The sequence below is a fragment of the Scleropages formosus genome, chromosome 19, assembly GCF_900964775.1.
Source record: "Scleropages formosus chromosome 19, fSclFor1.1, whole genome shotgun sequence".
Taxonomy (NCBI): domain Eukaryota; kingdom Metazoa; phylum Chordata; class Actinopteri; order Osteoglossiformes; family Osteoglossidae; genus Scleropages; species Scleropages formosus.
In genome coordinates, this window is record NC_041824.1 from 25,138,886 (window position 1) to 25,163,115 (window position 24,230).

At 44.3% G+C, this 24,230-nt stretch overlaps 1 protein-coding gene across 1 annotated transcript; it reads right to left on the reverse strand.

The window, feature by feature from the left end:
* Positions 1-152: 152 nt before the first annotated feature.
* Positions 153-21,553, reverse strand: myo1ha (myosin IHa). Its single transcript, XM_018748992.2, has 32 exons — positions 21,538-21,553; positions 12,231-12,361; positions 11,753-11,868; positions 11,402-11,600; positions 11,230-11,310; positions 10,964-11,143; positions 9,725-9,823; positions 9,488-9,601; positions 9,326-9,397; positions 9,118-9,237; positions 8,959-9,026; positions 8,227-8,332; positions 7,720-7,800; positions 7,458-7,549; positions 7,182-7,276; positions 6,742-6,788; positions 6,473-6,553; positions 6,252-6,357; positions 5,601-5,718; positions 5,373-5,486; positions 5,108-5,184; positions 4,908-4,976; positions 4,491-4,575; positions 4,061-4,223; positions 3,382-3,465; positions 2,307-2,400; positions 2,150-2,205; positions 1,676-1,811; positions 1,430-1,500; positions 1,132-1,229; positions 415-514; positions 153-185 (listed from the first exon to the last, which is right to left on the reverse strand). Exons 2-32 carry the CDS (start codon positions 12,354-12,356, stop codon positions 159-161), a joined length of 3,075 nt encoding a protein of 1,024 aa, XP_018604508.1. The 5' UTR covers positions 12,357-12,361; positions 21,538-21,553; the 3' UTR covers positions 153-158.
* Between the last annotated feature and the right edge of the window lie 2,677 nt (positions 21,554-24,230).

The window sequence follows — 24,230 nt, forward strand, 5'->3', positions numbered from 1 at the left end:
AGAAGTTTTTGGAACTTCCAACTGTCAGTATAGTCCATTTAATAATTCTAAAGTAATTGCGTTGTCAAGATGGCATTTACGTTCATTAGAAAGTGTGTCTCTTATCCCCTTGATGTGCCTGAAACTTCAGAGCCTTCATGAGAATAGACACAGCAGGGCTACCGGGATTTGGTGCGTGTCGACACCTGGAATGAAACCCACACCAGAAGGCCGTGAACTTCATTGCCTGTTTGAGTTGTGAGCAGGTATAATGTAATCACCTGATCATCGGTGCAGTTGAAGATGGGCATCAAGCGTACTCTGCAGAGGTACACTATTGGGTATTGTGTGAGCAGAGTGTGTTTGAGGTGTTCTCCACTCATATGGTGAGTATAACTAACACCTGCAGCAGCCACACCACAGGGAAGCACTCACCACCATCAGATGTCCATTCTTGGCCTTGTAGGCCATGGCCTCCTGGCCACTGCCAAAATCTACAAATCCTTCCTTTCCTGGCTGGATATCAAACTTTATACTGCAAAGGCAACATGGCATGCAGCAGTTACAGGTGGGCCTTGAGTTACGACATGACAACTTATACAGCCTAGAATGGCATGGACTGACGACAGCCCTCCCATTTATTTTATTACGTTATTTTTCCCACGTTTGGTCATAACCTCTAACATCTGCTGTACGATGCTACCAGCTGGGGTGTCTAACAGCGCCTGCATTTTGCCTACAGAGCTTTTCGTTTTTGATTCCATTTAAGTTGCTTTTTATTTGAAATGGCTGGTATAGAATAAAGTGAGCATTAATTATTAATGAATGAATGCGTACAGGATTAACTGCAGTATTCATAACTGCACTGCATTTTATAATCACTACTGTATTATTTTTATTCTGCATTATTTCAGCATGTATAATATGTGAAATTAGTGGAAAAAAATGTCACATGTAATACAGCAGAAGGGGATTTTCCACTAAAAAGAAAGTCAACTCACACCAGGATTGTTTGAACAGAACCCCATCCCAAGTGGAGGAGCACCTGTATGCCCTTGGCCACACATCCATCTTTAAAAAAGGCCATGTAAGCCATGTAAATTTGGGCTGAACGAACAGTAATTAATAGGACGGGATGTCCTGGAACCTCACCTGCCCTGGACCACCTTCACGATGTTCCGCTTGTTGGCCACCACACACAGTTTGGTCACAGCCTCAAAGAGATGGTCACACTGCAAAACGAGGTCCCCCTGAGCAACCAACGTTGTGAAGAAAAGCGGCAGTCAGTCCTTCACAGGTGAAAGAGTTCTTTGCACAAGTAACGTACACACAATGTCATATTTTCACTGTTAACTGAAATTCAATACTGCAGTCAGCGTCAGTCACTCGGAGACCGGTAACATCTGTTGAATCGTAAAGCTGACGCCATTTGTGCAGGAGAGATACACACCTTCTTTTTAGCGCTGTCAGGCATTACGTGGAGGATCAGGATGCCATCACTCAAGTTGCTAACAGACACACCTGCAACCACAGGAGGAGTTATTTCAGTTCCCCCCGACAAGCTGTCAGCAGCGTAAAGATTCAATATAATTTTTACCCAGGAATTGTAAGTGACACTCAAATCAGGGTGGAACATGTCGCCATCCCTTGAGTCCCATCAGCCCCGAGGACAGGCTACCGGACACACTCCTGTCACCTTTGAGTGACCTGTACTCTATCCGCTGTTTCATTTTGGCTTCCTCCACAAGGTAGGCAGCAGTCTGAGTCAAGATGAGCTGACGGGGGCGGGGCTTGAACCCATTTCTGTCATACTTTACCACAGGGATGCTGTACTGTGGGTTAAGAGGGGGAACAGCATGATGGTGTTTTCATTCTGCTCAGGGATTATGAATAAAAAGACTTGCTCACATTAATCCAGTATTTGATGCCATCTTTGGGCGTTCACACCATTTGTCCAGTACTTATTACACTTGACATTCACCAGTGATCCGCACAGATAGCCTTCAATTGTCTTTCTACCTTGATGTGTTGCCTACCTAACTTAGCGCCCTGAGCTTCCAGGATAGGGTCTAGACCACCACAACCCTGTCCTAGGACAAGCAGTTATCGGTGATCAATGAGTGTGAGCAACGACCTGTATGAACGTTTTCATCCCTATTATTTTATTTACCTTGATGCGTTCATGGCGAATCATCTGGAGGACCCTCATATTAATATCCTGTTCACCTGCACACACACAGAGGGAAAAATGAAACAACCACCTTACATGTAGAGACATCACCACCACAGTTTAGGTGTACATGGAAATGTCCGGAAGAGCCACTGACTGAGCCTGGTGTCCACAAAGGGCCTGGAGACGCTCTGGGGATAGCTGTCCTTCTTCCCCTTGAACAGCTCACTGGTCAGTCCCTTCAGCTGCAGCTGAGGAGGCAAAATGTGACCATCGGTCACTGGTCAAAAGGCACTTATGCTACAACAGTATTTAGGTTCTTTAACGGAGTGAAAGCAGCACCTGTGTACAACTCGTACTCATGTTTAAATCACAGAAAAAGTAATTGTTTACATTTATATTTATCCCTTTAGCACTTTTTCTCTAAAGCAACACATAATGATTATTAAATATTGTTTAGCTGACACCTGGGGGGGGTGCTGTGGCACAACAGGCTTGGCCTGTGCCTGCTCTCTGTTGGGTCTGGGGTTTGAGTCCTGCTTGAAGTGCCTTACAATGGACGGTGTCCCATCCTGGGTGTGCCCCTCCCCCCTCAGCCCCATGCCCTGCACTGCCGGACTAGGCTCCGGCTTGCCGCAATCCCACTCAGGGCAAGCAGTTTTGGTCAATGTGTGTGTGTAGCTGACACCTTTCTCCAAGGTGACATAGTATTAGGTACAGTAAATTCCCTACAGTCACTCACACATTTACACAGCAGAGCAATGTCTCTCTCACACATACATTTATTCACTTAGCAGATGCTTTTCAGCACAGCAACTTCCAATATTAAGGTTACAGTTATTTACCCATACTTACAGCTGGGTAATTTTAATGGAGCAATTTAGGGTACTACAGGCAGAAGTGGGAATCAAACCTGCAACCTTTGGATACAAAGGTAGTAACACTAACCACTCTGCTACCAGCTTTCCCATTACATACACACTAATTCACCTGAAACAGGTCTTTGGGCTGTGAGAGGAAAGCAGAACCTGTGGAAGGAACCCACATGAACACAGGGAGAACACACAAACCATGCACAGACTGAGTGGGGATCTAACCCACGTCCTAACACACTGTCCAGGAGCTGTGGGACACCAGCACAGCCCGCTGCGCCACCATGTGGCCCGTTGTTTGTCGATATTAACCAGTCATCAGTTGTGAGCGAGCAGAATGAAGCAGTGCACCTCACGTACTTGTGTTTTCTGTGCTGCAGTAATCCCCCTGACATACTTTCTAACCATGAGTCGCATGTGAAGCTTGCGCAGCATCTCAGAGGCCTGTAAAAGACAGATTTAATCCAAAGAATAAGTGTTAGCAACCAGCACTGGAACAGTCATCAGCTTGGCCTCATATAGTGGTTTGAGGCTCATGAGTGTCATCTCAGTGACCAATAGTGCAATGCGAATAGTAGAATACCACATGCAGAACGGGGTAATTTCAAGAGTTGGGTTGTAATGTGTTACTTTTACACTGTTATTTGTATTCATGTAAAATTTTGGAGAATATCCCAGAAGCGTTGGACACAAGGCCGAGGGAGGTACACCCTAGACACCAGTCCATTGCAGGGTCGCCACTCACACATAGTCAGTCACCCATTCACACACTAAGGGCAATTTAGCATCACCAGCCCACCTGAACTGCAGTCTTTTGACTGTGAGAGGAAACCAGAGCACACAGGGGAAACCCTTGCAAGCACAGAAAAGCTACACAGACTGAGCGGGGATGAAACCCGCGATCTCTTACACCACCCAAATGCTGTGAAGCAGCAGCACTTCTTGCTGTGCCACCCGTTGAATATGATAAATTCACATACAAATTGTGATTTTTGTTCCTTCTTTCTTGGGATGTAACTTTTGTGTGACATTCTCTTACCTCCTTCACCACAGGCGGAGGGGTCAGCCAGGTGCTTTTATCCAGAACCGTTTTGGGTAGATGGTCTTTCAGTCTAGTGAGATAATTGTGTCTTACAAAGGTGAGGTATTCCGAATTGTCTGTGGTGGCTGCTTGGTGTCTGGTCATGTAACCCTTGATGAACCTGCACACAGGAAACGGTCATTCCGGCGACTGCAGGTGACGATACACAGAGAGGTGTGAACAGTGCTCAACAGCCGTGGCTAGTCAGTACGAACACAGCTTATTGTGTAATATTATATCAGATAATGAAATTGTCTCCGAAAGGCACAACAAACAGTCCTCTGCGTTGGCCGATAAGCATCGTTTGCTCTCCACCGTGATCAGAGTGTCAGTTCAGTGAACGAACGGTACCATAATGTGAAAATAAATATGTGAAGCTTCTGATTACTTCTTGATAACCTTAACAGCCCAGGCCCTCTTCTCCCGTTCCTTCCTGGCCTGCACTCCTCTCCAGCAGGTCTCGATCTTTGTGGCTTTGGAAGCAACACAAGGTCACATAGACAACATTCATCCTGGTGGTGTTTCAGCCCAGCGCGTCTATTCCATACAGCACTTGCAAGATGACGAAAAGAGCAAACATGTCGTCACGTTCACTTGTTGGAATGCACTGATTTCTGCAATCAACTTTCACATCTGCTATCAAATTGATTACACAGAAGGACAAATCCAGCCACTATGCACTGAAATCACTGTTATTCCTGTTCTGTCCTCAAGCCAACAGCATTTACCAAGAGCTTGTAACTCTCTCGACTGGTGCTTTTGTCGAGGTCCCTGGATTTAGAAACAAATACAGGATGGCTCGTACCTGCTTCTTTCTTCTTCCTGTACTCTCCTTTTACCTTGTAGCCTTTGTACTTGGCCTGGATTTTTGCAGCTGCAATGTACAAGTGAGGGTCACAATGACAAATAGCTAAAATAATGAATGAACGAACAAACAAACGAACTGATCTTTTCATGCAGTTACTTTTACATGTACTTCTTTTTTGGAAGTAAACAAGCACGTACCCAGTTCGTGTTTACAGATCTCGTAGGCATCTTCTATGGCAAAAAGGGTCCTAGGATGACGGATAAATATCTTGGTCCTACATCAAAAAACAAAAAACAGTTCATCTAACAAGTCACTGTGGCTTCAGTCAGAGGAAAAAAGTAAAATCAACACATGGTAGGTCAGGATTGGGATACTAGTCCTCAAAGTGGCTAGAGATCATTGGAGATCGTTCCAAGTGATCGAGGTGGAAAGATCCATCTGCTCTTCCTCTATCCTGAGTACCTGCCCATTTTGTATTCATCTTCCGAGTAGCCCAAGTGCTTCAATATCCGTTCTACTCCATCGGCCGGCACCCCCCTCCAGTGGGGCCAGGTGGCTGGACAGAGGGGTTTATACCTGCCAACACCACCAGACAGCAGAAAAATTCAAATTGCTGCCTTGGCTCCCCATTCAGATCATGCCACAAGCACTGTGTGTGTGTGCGGAGCACTCTTACGTGGTCTCTAATACCTGTGCAGAAAAACCTCATATCGCCGTCGATAGGCAAAGCCAGCTCTTCTGACCCTCAGGTGTTCCATCAGGCCCAGATACTTCACCTGGTGTCTCACCAGCACGTGGTCGAAGCGCCCTGCAGGAGTACAGAGTATCAGTATGGGCACCATATGCTGGGTCCACTTTCAGAGGTGGTCTTGAGCAAAACTGGTAAATCAAGGGTAGCAGTTAGCGCAGAGGGTAAAAACCTTGTACTGAGAGAGTTTAAGTCCCAGTTGAGACCTTGCTGCTATATACCTCTGTGTTACATTATAGTAATTATATTATATTACAATGATGTATTACAAACATATACAGTATATATGATATGCGTGTGTGTCTGTGTGTGTCTGTTTGTGTAAACACCACCCCCAATCCTGGCTCTACTACTAAGTCCAAATAATTCTTACTACTATTTCAGATGGATGGAAGGTCGTTCAATCGGATCGCTCTTTGTCTGTTCCCTCACCTTCAACACAATAAGCTAGAGATCTCAGAATTCCCACCTGGGTAAAGTAGATAGTGGAACTAGAGCATGTGGTGCTGGTGTCGTCTTATACATCCATCTAGCAATTAGCCAAGCAAATGAAGAAATGAAACAATGAGAAGATGGGAGACTTGGGGCATCACCTGGCTGTTTGTCTTCATTAGACTTCAGGCACCGCACATACCAGGGCTCCTTGGCTGTGAGGATCTTCGTCAGTCCCATTAGGCTGCTCTTAAACTGGGTGGCCACCTGGGGAAACAGGTCTTGAGTCAAGAATTGAATTGACTTGAGGAGCCTGTCCACAGCAGTACACGTGTGAACAACTGAATCAATGACAGCAGATGGTTTTCGTCCATTTCCTCACTGTCTCCGGTCTCTTCTTGCTGTCCGCCTCAGTGGGTGGGAAGCAGTGTTTGACGATACTGTTCTTGGCCTGGTGCATAACCTGCAGGACAAGCACAAGATATAGTCACACATTTAAAGAGGTAGTCAAGACTCATCAGTGTATTTCACAGCAATCTGCTCCTCTATTATTTACATCAACTCCACTGAATTATTAAGAAGCCAGTTGGGAACAAGTTCCTCACACCCCTCGTATTTGCATAATCTCTCATCTGAATGTGGCACACTTACGTCTTTGATGTTTCTGTACAAAAGATCATTGTTTTTGTCTATGAATCCTGGAATCAGAAGCAGGGAGAATGAGCTGAATTTATAATAGAAACTATCAGGAACTGAAAGTGACACCATGACCTAACTGCTGCTCTGGACTTTGTGTTTACGGCACAGAATTGTAATCTATCGCAGTACATCTACCACAGTACTTATTACTTTCAACTCTGAATACAGTTGTGTCAAATATTTTGAAGAGTTATACATCTTAAATAGACATTTCACACATTTTCTACAATCTGAGTTGTGTTACTACATCTTGCCAAAAGTTTTTACTTGCTATAACAAAATCATGTGGCCATCTGCTTTCCTTCCTCGGGTTACTGCCGATCTAACTCACACTACCCCAACAAGTGGTACGGATCAATAGCTGATCAGAGTTCCTCTCCCAGTGAACTCACCAACAACACAGTAAGTGACTTCTCCAGCATAGTGCAGGAGACGAAAATCTCCTCTGTCCATGGTTTTGCGCGTCTTCTGATCGGCAAGCCTGTGTCTGTTAGCCAGAAGACATACTGAGAAGCAGCACGACACAACAGGGTCCACATTAATTGATTAACCGTGGGAGACGCGGGCGTCTAGGATTAGATGTATCTGTAGGCCAATGGACATTTGGAGGACAGGAAACACAGGTAGATTACACTTGATGAGGTGAAGGTGGTCCGTGCAGAACTCACGTGACAAAGTGAGGGTGATTCCCCAACCTTTCCTCCAGCCTCTCCAGGAAGGTGAGGTCAGTGGCCTCCCCTGGTCTCATGCACTCTTCATCCTGAGGGATGGAAAAGGAGACTGAAATGAGACCCAACAAGTCAGACACCTTCCACATACCATAACTCTCCTTTGCTTCCTTCAGATCTCCAGTCATGACAAGACTCTCTCACGAAGAGCAATGCACTACCACAACATCCAATGTCTGTGTCAATTGTGCCCGTTCCTCACCAGTATAGAGATGATTCCACTGTGCCTCTGCTCCACCAGGTCACAGATGATCCTGTTGTTGAAGAACTGCACCGGCTCCCACTGAAATGGGTGAAAACAGGTTTGCTTGGACTTGGCTACTCAACCACCTTACATCAGTGAAGGGTCATTGTGAACATCAGCCCAGATAGTCTTACCCCATTGCTTAGCAAAGTCTTTTACCCAAAACCTCCTTTAAATCGTTACCTATTTAAGTGATGCAGGTCAGGCACCTTTTGTAAAGATATTATAGGAATTTACGTTCCTCCTGGGACTTGAACAGGAAACATTCTACTTGGAAGGCTGTCTCCTTGAGCACCACACTAGCAACTCGTCTGATTCCCCCATATCATTTACATTTTGGCAACCCGTTTATTTGGCCCCAACTGCCACACACACACACAATAACAGTGACCTTCCATGCGCTACACAGCCAATCCAAGCACCGTGCTGTGTCACTGTGTGTGGGTCCCCTGGAAAGAACGTCACCTCAATGTCTTCTGCCTCATATTCCTCCTGTTCTGACTTGAGGGTAAGCTGGATGAAGAGCTGCTGCAGCTTCTCATTGCAGTAGTTGATGCAGAACTGCTCAAAGCTGGACAAAAAGACGCTTTTCGTTAGCACTAGGATGCATTAAGCCAGCAACTATTGAACAACATGAAAATAATTGTACCATGCTGTGTAAATGTTAATGATTTTGTTTTATGGATTTAATCATAAATATGTTTCTATGCAAAACACACACACACACACACACACACACACACACATACTCTGTCTGAAACCACTTGTCCCAAGCAGGGTCGCGGTGAACTGGAGCCTAACCCGGTAACACAGGGTGCAAGACTGGAAGGGAAGGGGACACACCCAGGAGGGGACGCTAGTCTGCGGCAAGGCACCCCAAGCAGGACTCGAACCCCAGACCCACCAGAGAGAGGGACCCCCAATGCAAAACAGTATATTTTAAAACCATCTCTAGTAATTAAGCTTTTAATAATGTAGGTTGAATTGATGCTCTGTGTGCACTGAGAAAAGCGGAAATTATCAGTAGTGCTGTTTACCATTGGCAGAGTGCCATTTTTCACCTCGCTGACATGGTACAATATGTAGCCATACAGAGTGTTGTTCAAATCCTAGTGACTCTCAAGTCCAATGACAAAGGCAGGAACTGAGAAGAAGAGCAGGTGGAATGGAAAACCCTGAAAAAGTCACAGCACTTACCTGTTCACATAGAAAACTTCAAAACCATAGATGTCCAGCAGGCCGATGACGGTTTTCTTTGTTGAATCCTGTTTGTGTAAGAGAGACAGACTGTGCAGAACATCTCACTAATAAAATGCTTTGCAAAATAAACATCTACACACATTTAAGAATACATACCTTATTTTCCAAAGACTCGTTGATCTTGTTTACCAGCCATGTGAATGTACGGTCGTAGAGAGCTTTGGTTAAGGCATCCCTGGCGTATATGGCATGGTCCACTGAAAAGGGGCTGAGAACCTGGAGGCCACAGGATGCAAAATGAGTGTGGTGGAATATGACAAGAAAGGAGGCTATCTGTGCGGACAGGTTCTGGCAGCTGCCCCACCTCCTCAGTTTTGGCTTCAATCTTCTTGAAAGTCAGGGCCTCCTGCAGCACCTGCACATGGACCCCCAGCAACTGAAGAAGGATGCAGCAGGCAGTCAGCTGTCAGCAGCTGTAATTGCTGGTGTCGTTATGTGGTAGAAGAGCACAGCCCTCTCTCCTCACCTTTGACACCCATCGCAGTTCAGCCTTGCTGGCCGGGTGGGCGTAGCCCTTGCTGTCGGCTTCAAACTGGACATTGCCTAAGTGGAGAATGCTGCCGATGATCCCAAACAGGTACTGCATCACAATGGGAATGGAGGATTTGTTACATCCAGGACCTGCCGTGAGATATCTCTCCACCTCTGCGATGCTATGGAAGATTGGATTCACCTTTTTTAGAGTAACCGGGCGGATCCTCACCTCAGTTTCCTTCTCAGAGAAACCCAGGACAAAGAGGGCCTTCTGCATGGTCTTCCAGTCATTCTTGTAATTGACAGTGTTGAGGGTACCACCCTCCCCCTGTTGGAGGGAAGAAAAAACAAGGTTGACACTGATGAAAAATGGCATGTTGGACGTGCCTGATTGTAGTATTAGTCCTTCACAGGTTTCGATCACTGGCAGCAGATAGCCTGGTGGTTTAGGGTTAGGGCTGATAACTTATAGTTCCGAAGGTCCCTAGTTGGTCTTCTGCTCCTGTAGTAGTACTTTTGAGCAAGGTACTTACCCTAAATCGATGCAGTAAGTATATCTTCGTGTGCAAATGGGTCTTCAACATACAACACAACTGGATTACATTTTAGGGGCCATTCATGCAGAGATCCAGATAAATCAAAAGGGTTCACAATTTTTTCTCACTGATATAGCTGGTCTATTTCAGCTGGCTAAATGGTGTCTGACTTTGCTGTCCAAGTTATACTCCACAGCTAATGTTCACAGTGAAATTCTGACTGGAAGCCTTAGAGAGTTTTCACCTTATTAGCGAGGAGTTAACAAGCTAGCCACACAATAGGAGAAGAGTAACAGTGTACTGTAGATGTTAAGTTGTTCAGAGTGGATGTGGAGTTGATGGGTGTCGTTGAACAGCCAAATGTTAACCCCTTAAGGTTTTTAACGTGTTGTTAATGCATTATGTTGTTTACTGATGACGCAATAGTTTTATGGTAGGCAATTCTTAAAAGTTCACAGAGAAAGTGACTTGACTGGTTTTATGAAGACAATGTTAAACCTTCAGATGTGAAAAATTCAAAAGTAACCAGAATACAATGACAGAAATACAACACATTTTTTTTTCCTTTATATAAATGTGCTTGAGTAGAATAAAAATGTGTCTGTGGCAAAAAGTCGGAAAAGTACCATTTCTACAGAAATGTACTAAAGTACAAAGTAACTCATTCATACCCACCTTTGGGGATCAGACACCCCTGAGCATCACACTTACTAATGGAGTGTATGGAGTGTACATCCGGTGAGTTCAGTAACCTATGGTATTTTAACATTGTTTTCTCAGGAATAGCCACAGAGCACCTTAAAGCGTAGTATGAACCCATAAGTGCAGGAGACAGGACAATAACTCACAACAGTGATTCTAGCTGCCCCCCTTCCAGCAGAGACAGGAATACAGCTGATTTTCAGATCAGAGGGCTCCTTTGCTGTCCTCACCTGCACCAAGTAACAGTAATGCTGGCAGTTCCTCTCTAGCCCAAGCAAGCGCAGGGTCTCCTCTTCTCCACCCTCCACCAGCTGGTAGAAGATGTGGAAGTTCCTCTCCCCGTGGTTCTGGTAGACCACCCGGGACTTCTCCAGCAGGTAACTGAGGATGTGACCACCCACCGCTTCCCCCTTAAGAAGAGCAGAAAGCATATTTAATGCGTTGCTGCAACATCACCAGTGGTGAAAAGCGACTGTTCCCCTGTATGGTCTTCTACCTCTCTGTTGAACTGGATGTCCATATACTTCCCAAAGCGACTTGAGTTGTCATTCTTCAGTGTTTTGGCATTCCCAAATGCCTAGAGGAAAAGGGAGACCACAGGTAGTTCGGGAAAAGAGAAGGTCTAAGTACCTTTTGCTACGTTCAGTGTGGAAGCGTGTTGGTCTGACCTCCAGCACTGGGTTTGAGACAAGCATCCGGTCCCTCGCTCTGTCCAGGAGGCTGGTGCTTGGACAGCTCACTGCATAGAACTGTAGGATCCTCTTGGAGGCCTCTGTCTTACCCGCGCCACTCTCCCCTGAGATCAAGATGAAGTGGTTGTTCATCTCTGTCAACATCGTATGGTAGGCGTTATCTGCCAGGGCGTAGCTGCAAGATGACAAAGTGAAGGCTCAGAGTGAAGGTAAGAAATAAGAAGGATTGAGAAGTGTCCAAGATACACTTATCATGGTACACTTGTCTGCCAAGCAACTGACACATGACCCAACATCAACATGAAAACTCATGGGCAGTAGACTCACATGTGTGGTGGTAACTCAAAGAAGTTGACTCCCATGTAGTTTTCCATTTGTTTCTTGGTATATATGCCCAGTTCTTTGTAAGGGTTCACTGAAACCAACAGTGTTCCAATGTAGGTCTGGAGGGGAGAGGCCACTGATGTTGAGGATTAATAGCTTTATTTGCACACCACAAGCCAGCATGCAGGCACTGGATACAGGTAAAGATGTCTCATATCGCAGACACAACTGAGGACTTTTGACATAGGGAATTTGGAAGAGACTGAGTACATCTGGCTGTCCAATATTCAAACTTGTTGAGTGAACTTTTTAGGAAAAGCAGGGTTATCTTATGTGCACTAAGCTTTGGAAACAATAAGAAATCTCAACTATTTTTATATTCCTGATACAGGGTCTCTGGTGCATATTTGTACTTCAGAAAATCTAGTTTTTAAGACAAAACACACAATTAATTGAGCAAATAAAGGATGGCAGTAGTTACATAAATGAGGTTTTCATTGAAACGTTTCTTCAGGTTGTCCAAGAAGGCAGTTTCACTGGTGATGGAATCGAGCAGCACAAAGTCCTGGATGCCCACTTGATCCCGGGCTACCAGCGCCCCCTCCATGTTCACTCGAGCCTTTCGTCTCTGCAGCCGATCACAATTCAGCATCACTGTTTGATCAATCTTAGGTCAGTATTGCCGGCTCACACACACACACACACACACACACAGAGCATTGCCGGCTTGCTTATTAGCCACACTCGTGTTCGGAATTACAACTGTAAGTGTATATCCAGGTTTATCTAGTTTTTAAAACATGGAAATAGAGTAAGCACGTCTGTCCTGACACACAGAACCAAAAGGCCATGAGCATAACATACTGTGATACGATTAATAAAAATATTGAGGTTTAAATTTTCAGAAACAAGTCAAAATGCACAGAGCACAAAGAAAATATGAAAAATAATGTGTACAGCCCTCTACCACAGAACAGGACCCCACACAAGGAAAATTTGAGTGGTATTTAAAAAACGTGCATAGACTTATAGGATTTTTGCTCATTACATGGGCCATATGTTCCCCTATGATGAACTTAACTTTTACAGTGGGTGTGGTGGTAAAAATATACTGTACATTAGCTATACTGTTTTGAAATGCAAATACAGTGCAGACTCATTGAAACGGTGGATTCATTTAAATCATGGTAAGATCATGTCCCCCTACACTTACATCTTAAGATACAGTATTTGTTGATGTGCAGTGTGTGAAACCTCACGACAGTGCTAAATATGTGCTCAGTGATTTATGAATATATCTTTGGTTTTTATAATCAAATGTAAAAATAATATTTGGCTGAGCAAGATCAGTTTGTGGTGCTGGGGGTATCCCATGTTATGTGCTGTGTGGGTTCAATTAAACATGGATGTAATAACTGAAACATTCTGGTGCTGCCAAGTGTTTGCAGTGACACAAAACCTTCATACATCAGCAGCTGCTGTGACACATCCTGTCTTTATGCTGCTAGCTAGTAAGATAATAGTTTGTCACTGTATTTGCATTTGCATTTTTAATTGAACAGACTTACATTATTACCCTTGCTAATCAAACTAATTTAACCTACAGTCTCAGTCCTGGCTGTTCAGTGTTTGTTAATGGTTTAAAGGCAGCTGGAACACATGCATATGTTGGGAATTCCCAGTATGAGGATTAGGAACTTATAATATAATGTATTCAGTCTTCTTTAGATATATAATTACTTCTAAAAAAACATTTTCTGTCTGGCATTGTCACTGACATCATTTACCCCATTTACCTATGTTTCTTTTTATTTCCTTAGTGCACATTTTGATCCAAAGCAACTCCCAACGTTTCTCCATCTGCCATACATACAGGTAAATATGTAACTGAGTTTATTGAGGCAACCTGCTCGATGGTACAACAGTGGGACAAGGCCTGGGATTTCATCCAGCAGATTTTTACGTGTCTTCAATTGCTGTACTTTTGTTTGGTCATCGGGAGTGTAGTTGTGCGTTTCATCTAGCTGGCAAACACCAATTAAAACTGTATAGTGAAGTACACACACACACATACAAAAAGGTGTCAAATGCATGACTGATACAGATTTACACTCATTTCTCTGTAGCTGCTTCCTTATCAGCAAGAAGAAACATTCTGCTGTGTAAGAGAAGCATCAGGTTGCAACTTATGGAACTCAGCAAACAATGGAAATGGACCAGACAAGATTTAATGAGCAGCTTGAGCATACACAAGATACCTGATACAGGTGTAACACAATGAAGGCACCTTGAGTCTGTGACATTGTACAAAGGCTTTGTTGCAGGAGACATGAGAAAATCCAAAGTATGATACACAAATGCACAGCAAAACATAACTATTTAAACTGCAGAAAGGTTCCATCAGTGCAGTTTAGACCAAACCATCCAAAGATGTTGATGCACAGAGGCCATCAGCTTAGCCAACTTTGCAATTGGAAGTTCAGTATTCTCTTAACAGGACTAACTATCTACCAAAATGAAGAGTAACATTCAGCTGGGTCCACAAAGATGTGTATAAACGTATTTACTTCTACAAATAGAGGATACAAATGTTAAAATGATTTATTAATGATATTAATATCAGAGGGGGCTCCTTCCGGGTCAATTCCTGTCATGGTGGTAGGGCAGGAATCTGCTGGTGGACATAAACTGCAAAAGAATCTGTCAGGTTAGGTCAGAAGACATACTGCGCATTAAAAGCATGAAGAACTACGAGTTTTCAGAAAGGAAGTGAGAGATGGAAAAGACTATTATTGCAGGAGATGCAGAAGCCCTTACATGGGAAAAGTCTGGAGAGGACATAGAGTGATTTTGACTTCCCCAAACAAGGTCTGGCAACCTATCCGGCCGAACAGAAGTGGAAAACAGAATGCCCTTCAAGCTGATCTCTGCAAGTGTGGAGCTGCGCTGAACTCAAAGGGTAATATCAGAGGCAGGGAGTGGAAGCACTGTAAAGAACCCCTGAACCCAGTGGAAGCAAACCATCTCTTGGGGTAAAATTATTGCGGTGGTAAGACAGTTCCAGTGTGTCAGGGCAGAAGGGGTGGCAGAGATTTGTCTAGAACTACTGAAAGCACTGCAAACTGTTGAGGTTTCTTGGCCAAAACATTTCCTCATCATTGCTGGAGGAGCATACCTACAAAGTGACCAGTGGTTCGCATCAAGCATGTGATAGTTTGTCCTCACCAGCTGGGGAGAACCTTAGTACCTCAGAGGCCTTTTCATGAGGAATAGCAGGGGGGATTGTGAGATCAACCAGCGGCTTGGTGCAGCAGTTGCTGTAGTGCAGTTTTGCCAGAGCTAATTCCTTGGACCAAGGTTATAATTTACAGGTAAGTCTACATGCCCATCATCATCTTTATTCTTGAATTTTGCATAGTGACTAAAAGAATAGCTTATTGTACATCACTTTGAAGAAGAGGATCAGATAATGAATTAAAATAAATGTAAATGAGGTTTCTCCATAGCATGATGGGGGGGGTGGTTCAGCAGGCAGGAAGACCTCTAGAGTAGCCATTGCTGCTCAAGGTCAAGAGAAGCCAGATAGAGGGGTTCAGGTATCTGGTTAGAATGCCAACTGGGCACATCCAGTGGAAGGTTTTCAGGTATTAACTAATGCAGCTCCCAAGGCAGACCCCAGATATTCTAGAGTTTTCATCTGTAGTCTGGTGTGGGAATGCCAGGGGATCCCTGCTTCTGAAAGAGGATGACCTGACCTGCTTGGCTTTTTGCTGCTGTGACCTTCACATAGATGGATGGATGGATGGCAAATGAAAAGTGTACTATGTATAAGAGAGACAGTATTTTTCAGACAATATGTATTCAGAAAAGTCAATCAAGTTATGCTGGTTTTATGCTGAGCAAACTGCATGCAGTACAAAGCTGGAGGAGCGCTCTGAAGATAATGTCAATTTGGAGGTGATAAGGAGTTTGAAACAACTGCTGGTTGCACCAGTTCCGTAGCTTCCATAGTGATGTTGTATATCCAGGGGTCACAAGGGATGAGGGAGGATGCCAAAACTGCCACACCTTTGAGAAGCAGTGCAGTGAGAAGAATCCCACGATTCCTTTTCTCAGTATCCCAACATGCCCCCCCCCCACTCCATTTCAGTCACAGGCTTTCATGGCTGCCAGTTCCCTCGAAAAAGTAAAAGAAAAAAACCCTTTATTTACTTTTGAGAGTTTTCTGAGAGGCCAGCGATGCTTTGATTTTCAATTTTCGCTGTGGAAAAAACTTCTAAAAAAGATAATCCAATGGATCAAACTGTCACAAAGCTCCCCCATCCTCCTCATTACTTCTGTGAAAGGCGACTTTTTTTTTTGTCCTGTAAATACGGTGGGGAAGAGAAAAAGGACGTTTTTAAAACGCAGTCTACAATCCATTACATATATTCCCCCAACATAACCTTTCAGTAATTATTCATTAGAAAACATTTAACGTCACAGTGAATTTCACACTGGGCAGTCGCGACACAATAGAGGAGATTTGGCCTATTTAGTTGCGGGGGGTGGGGGTGTGGAGGAAGGGAGAGGGCAAGAGAGGGTGGGGGACTGGGGGAGTGGTATTTGTCTGATCTGAGAAACCCTAAAATGAAACCTCCTTGAGACAACGGGTGGACTAAATTGCACAGTAACGGTCTCTGCCCTGCGACTTGCTGTGACACTCATTTAGTGTGCACACCGAACAATAGAGACTTGTTTCTGGCTGTCCCGTGCTGTAATTTGGACTTCATTACTCGGACCCGGGGCCTCGTGGAGGGGCAGGAGGGGGGCTCATCGGGATAAGAGGTTTTATTCCACCTGTCAACTACTCTAAATCTAGCCCTCTACATTGTCCCCCTCCTCACAACTCTGGCCACCTACCCCCCACCGCCACCCCAGTACCCATAACCCCCTCCTCCAAGCACCTCGTCTCAGCCTCTCCCCATTTTAAGCCAACGAGACAGGTGAACAATATCACTGACGGCGCCCCATTCGAGACGTCAGAACCGATCTCACAATGGGCTGGTGGAGTTCACAGGCGCTGTTCACCCTGCCTCGCAAAAACATGGGAACTAGACCCGTCCCCCCCACCCCCGACAGAAGAGTCAGAGGAATGGGAATAGGGACCTCGAAGGAGCCCTGAGTGCCACATTCTGATGGTTTGAACCGGAGGCTGGGTGGCATGAAGGCTCAGTCAGCTCAGCTCAGCCCAGCCCAGCAGACCCCGTGGATGCTCTCGATGTTGATATAGAGGACATCAGGTGCTACCTGGGCCATATTGTATTTGCTCTTTTCACCTGGTTAAAATGCAGGAAACGCTGCAGAAATTGTGTGCAGAACATTCACAGCTGGAAAGACAATACTGCTGGCAGTGAGACATATTCAAGCATTGAAGAGGATGAAAAAGAATATTTCTGTGGTGTTATGAGTTCTCTCATCAGCTTTTCCAAATTGAACAATGAAAATGATTTAAAACTGTCAACATATATAATATACAGGTATGTGGGGGCTGACAGGGGGTGCGGTGGCACAGTGGGTTGGACTGGGTCCTGCTCTCTGGTGGGTCTGGGGTTCGAGTCCTGCTTGGGGTGCCTTGTGACAGACTGGCGTCCTGTCCTGGGTGTGTTCCCTCCCCCTCTAGCCTTATGCCCTGTGTTTCCAGGTTAGGCTCTGGCTCCCCACAACCCCGAATGGGACAAGCAGTTCAGAAAATGTATGTGTGGACTGATAACACTACATAATATCCATTGGAAGTTGCTTTGGAGAAAAGCGTCTGCTCGATAAATAAATGTAAATATACACAAATTTATATATGTGCGTTGTACAGAGGATGCAATAATTTATCTTTTAAAAATATCGTATTATGGGTATTTTATTAAATACTGTTTCAGCTGTCAATTTAGGAAATTTGGTCTGTTTCCTTGAAAGCGCAGAATAAGAATTGGTCTTTCATCTGCACTGAGGTGTCACTGTTGCCATGTTTGGGTGACTTCACCTGTGAGGCAGTGAGAAGTTATAAGACCACATCCCTTTTCCTTTTTTCACCTGATGGATCTGTTTTCTTCTTTTCATTAGTTTTCTCAACAGCTCTGGGTCACAGCAACATAGAAACATGCAGTATGCTGAGAAATTGCAAATACTGTATGTTCACATATATAAAACAATGGAAGGTCAAAAAGTTTCAATATGTCACAGGTGTGATCATGCATCACTATTTTGTGATTTCCACATTCTCGAATTTCTTCCAATTGTCATGCAGATCAAACAGTTTGCTTGTCTGCATATTTACAGTGGGAATTTTAGGTGTGCACCACAACAATGAAATACATTTGCTTTGCCAAGTATGTAAGAGCAATAAGCCGATGTTCATAAATTCATCGAAAAAAGAATCTGGGTTGTACTTCAACTAACAAAACACACACACATTGTCTGAAGCCACTTGTCCCAAGCAGGGTCGCGGCAAACCGGAGCCTAACCTGGCAACACAGGGCACAAGGCTGGAGGGGAAGGGACACACTCAGGATGGGATGCCAGTCCATCATAAGGCACCCCAAGCAAGACTTGAACCCCAGACCCGTTGTGCCACCACGCCCCCTAACAAGAAAACAGATGGGGACAAATTAAACTTTTCAATAAAGATTTTTAGAATGGTTGTACGAACCCCTTTCCAGTACACTCCTATCTTGCCATATTCCATCCATCTACTTTCAGTAAGTGCTCGTCCTGACCAGGGTCACGGCGGTCCAGAGCCAATCCTGGGTTCACTGGGTCATTATCACGTTCCCAAAATAAATGCACCAAAGTTCTTGGACAGGCTCTCCATTTAAAGCGCAGCTGAGGTGTGTCTGGGAACATAAGTGTGTAGTAGAGTGATGCAGATTCTGTGAATGAGACTGAAGTTTTGTTCAAGGATCCTGAGAGAAGTGGGGGCAGAGAAGACTTTAGCACATAGTATATGTGACCATTCAGAAGTCAAGATCCTGTTCCTGTCTCCCTCAGTGCACCAAGAGAACAGGTACCAAGGTTATAGCATAATGCTGAACCCCTGGAATTGTTCAATGCAATAAGTTGCTTTTCAGCCACAGTTAATTCTTCCTGTCGACTCCTTTCCTAGGGCTACAGCAAAGTGATATAATTGCAGGTATTTAAAAGCATCTATATGTGAAGGTCAAAATTATTTCTTAGGTGGTTCAACCTTACCATTTTTTGATCTGCAAGTAAAGATGACTTATATAAGAAGACCCCTTTAGACAACAATTTCTGGAGCCCAATTTCACTAATATTTGGAGAGAGATTTGGGCTGACATCAACAGGAGACCATAATGCCAGTCAGTTTGGGAGCAATAGGCATCTCTTAACGTCTCTCCAAACTAGAGGTGTTGAATACGACAAAGTGTTCAGATAAAGATGCAATCTTTTGAATCAGAGATCTTCATAGCCTTGGGTACCATGAAACTGACTCCATACCTAATTAAAGGGAAGACTCAGACTCATCTGAGAACACCCATGAGGACTGAGCCCTGGAGCCTCCAGCCAGATCCAGTTACTGACACCCACAGTGCCACATTCCGGCCTTCACCTGTGTGAACTGCCTCCTGCAATTTGAACTCTGGAACACTAGAACAGTGACTCTCAGCAGAGTGTCCACCAGTCATCCACAACCAACCCCAACCTCAATGTTTGCCCTCATCCCCAGGCTCCTCCAATAATCCTAGTCACATCTATTCTCATCACCTTTTCCTTCTTTAGAAATATAGTAAGCGATATCTTATGTGCTATACATTGATCGAGTCCAAACCTTCAAAAACTACAGTCTCAGCATGTCCAGTATGAGCATCTGCCTGTCTGTGAATGTACAGAATAGCTGTTTATCTACAGCCCAGCCTTCTCCTTGAGGGATTTTGTTGAGGCAAGCAGCCGTGAGCAGACTGCGGATTGGTCACTTGGTCATTTAATGGAATAGATGAAGGGAATGACCATGGTTCACCATGATCTATGAATGTCACTCGTTTCGAGTCCCCATGCAAAGAAGACACAAGACTGCAGGGAAAAATCATAAATGCCAAATACTCACACTGACAACAGCTGTCAGAGCCACATGCACAGCATATTATTTATTTAGCAGCTAATTTACATGCCCCAAAACAACTACAGTCATCACACAATAAACACTGAATGAACATACTTGGTATAAAAAGTATGGAAAAGTGCAATAAGAGACAAACAAAGAAAATGAAAACAAAAGCAGCAAAAACAAAAGAATATGCCATTGCTGGGTTTCCAAATTGTGCCATTTTCAGGTCAGGACAGTCAAAACTTGCTCTAGATAGAACTGAAGTTTATTTAACATCTCAGGACACAACCAAGGTCCATTCTTTTGTGGACAGTGAGGCAAAAACTCAAAAAACTACTGCTGGGGCAACCCCCCCCAAAAAGAACAGTACATTACTAATAGAGAGCATTCAAGCAAAAGAGCAATCAGGATTTTACAGCCCAATGGAACCCAATACGCAACAGCAATGAAGACTGAGACACTTACTTCTAATAAAGCATTCCATACCTCAGACACTCATATAGCACAGAATCATTGCTTTAGCTCCAAACTTGATCACCGCAGGAATAGATGTCTTTTCCACTGTTTGGACTTCATTTTACAAAGCACCATCAGGGCCAAATAATCACACACACACATACTTTTTGAACCGCTTGTCCCATACAGGGTCACAAGAAACCAGAGCCTACCCGTCAACTCAGGCCGTAAGGGGAGTGGACACACCCAGGATGGGACGCCAGCCTGCCGCAAAGCACCCCAAGCAGGACTCGAACCCCAGACCCACCAGAGAGGAGGACCCAGTCCAACCCACTGCACCACTGCGCCACCGCACCCCCTCGCCCAAATAATCCTTTTCAACAAATCAGACAAGGTATGTTCATATGGCCTAGGTCAAGCGGAGCACTGTGTATTTTTGTCTAAATGAAAAAGCCCTTTCAGTCTTCAGTGGACATTTTCTGTGAAAGTAGTGAAGAACCAGCACTAACAGCTCATAGCAGTGATCGCCTGATGTAAAAATGTAAAGACGTGAAGTAGAAGCCTTGTGTAATACCTGCATATCTGCAGCGCTGTGTTCCAGTGTCCACTTGCGTACACACCGACTGCCTGTTGAGATGCCCGGGTTAGCAGAGCTGCACAGAGCTGTGGTACAGTGTCCTCCGGGTCCTGGTCTCTCCCCAGACTGCGTCAAGCCACCAGATTGCAGAGCCACTCCAGTGATTGAGCCAGCAGTTGAGTGTTAAAGCTTCCTACAGGCCGTCTGCTTGCCTCAACAACGTGAAACATTATCCACTCGCAGCCCCCCCCAGCCGAAAGCCCCTGTCAGATGCATCACACCGGCATCCCCTTTCGGATCTTAGATAAGGTAGATGCATTACTGACTAATTACAGACTGCTCAGGTTTTCAGGGATGCTCCGAGTGTGGCTGTCGGGCTCCTGAATCCTGCAAAAGAGCTGCCTGTTGATCCATTTGCTTGTCTGACACACACTCTTCCATGACCACAGTTTCTGCCACTGACATCTCCCAGCTACACCGTCATTTACTTTTACATTTACATTAATTTGTTCAGCTGACACTTTTCTCCAAAGCGACTTACAATGTTAAGCTTCCTGAAGTTATTTATCCATTGACCTAGCTGGGGAATCTTACTGGAGCAATTTAGGGTAAGTACCTTGATCAACACGCCAAGTCCAAAGGAGGTAGTTTATAACCAACACACTACCCTGCTGCCACCACTGGTCCACTTATTCTGGTGGTGCTATGGGTTTTGGCCTATGTTTGTGTGATGTTCCAAAGCTACAGGATTTATGATTTGTGACTGAGTTATTTGAAAGAACTACTGGCCACGTTCCACCGTGCAAACACACTTTAGTGGAATGGACACAAGGCTATTGAGACAAATCCAGAATTGGTACCAGGGTGTGGCTGTAATCCACCAGAATAAGAATGCTGATATGAACTTGCCACTTTCATGACAGCAGTTTAGTTTTCTAACTGCGGTACTCCTCTTTGTGTCAGTGAGCACTTTGTGAGTGAGCAGCACTGGCAGAGGACCGATGGCACCTTCAGCAGTCCACTGACATGCTGCTCTCTTGCTAAAACCTCTTTAAAATTTAACATTGAGCATCCTGTAAACACTGCAGAGGACTCTAGTGTTACACACACTCAGGGTAAGACAGAGGAGCCACGTGGTGTTTGCTACAGAGAAAGCAGTTGGCCAGGAAGCAAAATGTCTCTCTTGGTACCATTAGATAAGAAGCATTCAAAAAAGAAGAAAAAAGAATCAGTGAACTGAGAGAGACAGATTCCTGGCCGTTAGCAGGTCCTAACATCTGTCCTGGTTAAAAACACCAGGTGGGGGGACAGGTGTGGCAGTGATAGGGCTCATTTTACCCCTTCCTAGCAACCTAGCTGCCCATGTGGCCACACAAACGAGACTCTTGTTCCCACAGTAAGTGTCCAAAGAGGTGTCCCTTACGCCCATCCCACTGACCTCTCATGTCTCCCCTTTCCTGAGAGTGGCTGCAGCACAACATCCAGCTGAGTTATGCTGCCCAAACAGGATATACAATTGCGGCATTTGAATTTTTAGCTCTAACATGACTTTAGGGGATTTGTGTCTATCTGCACTATCTACACACAAATACACAGCAAGACAGGCGGTGTGTGGAGAGTACGCTAGCTCTAACGAGACCTCTAATCTACTAGAGGTACCGGGGCATTAAGTTCCCAATTCACACTGGCATGTTTTAGTGTAGAACTGAGCTTGAGAACAGAATAAAGATAGGAGATGAAATCCTCAAGTGGGCCTTGTTGCTGGATGCCAAGAAGAGCATTTCACATGAACTGTCCAGCTTTTTCTAATTGTTTAATTTTCAAATAAACATGACTGCTCTGAAAGTAAAATCATGGGTCGCTTAACGTCAGGGATATGTTCTGTTCAATAGGATGTTAGGCAATTTGGACATTGTGCGAACATCATATACTGTATACTATACAAGCCTATTATGGTATACTGTACCTATACTGACTAAATAGCAAAGATTCTGTACTGTATTTCAACTAATACAGTACAATACTACTGCATACGTGATTGTCGAGTGGGACGTACCTAACTCACGAGCAAAAATATTCACTCCTTTTCCACCTTAACGTTGTTTAATCACCTCTACTTTCATTTCCAAATCAATAATCCTCCTTTTCCTCTTGTTGGCATAATTAGTACTGATTTTGGTATGTTTGGGGGCAATGATGCACTTTATTTCATAAGATGAAAGATAACTGAGATGCACACAGTGAGAGGCAGGATACACAAGACAGATTCTGCTGCCTACGGGACGAAACAGTGTTAAATGGTAAACTTTTTATTTGTAAGTAAGGAGAGTTCACATTAAAATAACGATAAAAAGTACGGTACAGTAAATACACAAGCCAGTAACAGATGTTTAATATCGCTATCGAGTTTTATGTATACATCTCTACTGTACCATTATATGCCTGGCAGAGCAATCACTTTGCAATCATTTTGTTTACATAGGATACACGTGTTGTGGGAAGATGCACTCCAGCAACTTACGTCTGCTAAGTCCCATTAGCCAATTGAGATTTTTCAACTCTAATATAACCTTATGGGACCTCGGACGTATATGCAGTCGGACGTTGTGCGGAACGATGTTAAGTGACGCGTACCTGTACATTAATTACTCTCTTAAAATCTCTTAAAATAATTAAAGTCTCTTAAAATAATTATCAGAGAGGCAGTGGAAACTGTCTCAGTCTTTGATATTTTAAAAAGCATAATTTCATGGTCACTGAGGAGAGTAGATATTAGACATAGATATATAAAAGTGTCTGCTAATTTGATAAAATCCTGGTGTTGTATCCTTCAGTAAGTTACTTAACAACGTATGTTCTCATTAAAATACACATTTTTGTGAAAGAGCAAAACATGAAGTTGCTGTAGACTGGCTAAGTACTAAGTAGTCATAGTAATAAATATAATAATTGGCAATTCAGGGTCTCTCCTCTTTGCACACACTGTCATCAGGAATATCCCTCCGCTTTCAGCAATGCATGTCCAGATTTAACAAGCTTTTTTGCTACCCACTGGGTCCCGATTTAGCACGAGCCCCAGCAAATCCAATTACACAGGAGTCCGATGGCTTGATTTTCCCATTAAAGATGTCATGCTGAGTATAGGGTAGATGATAAGACTCACATAAGCCAGTTCTCGCCAGGTCTCTCTCTTCATCCATCAGTGTAATGGGTGGGATGGTGGGGGGCTCCGATCACTTACTCATCTGCTCTTGAACCTGCAAAGCAACAACGTTATAGACACAGCACACTAGGAATGAAAACCTTTCAGTTAGAATCCTTCAGTTTTTAAACTGGAACTACAACAAGTCCAG

Excerpts from the sequence above, each read along its gene's own strand:
- myo1ha (XM_018748992.2), bottom strand. The coding sequence starts at position 12,356 with ATGGAGGGGGCGCTGGTAGCCCGGGATCAAGTGGGCATCCAGGACTTT. Across the intron at positions 11,869-12,230 it reads TCAATGAAAACCTCATTTAT|ACCTACATTGGAACACTGTT; the intron begins GTAACTACTGCC and ends TCTCCCCTCCAG. Across the intron at positions 9,398-9,487 it reads AACTGCGATGGGTGTCAAAG|TTGCTGGGGGTCCATGTGCA; the intron begins GTGAGGAGAGAG and ends ATCCTTCTTCAG.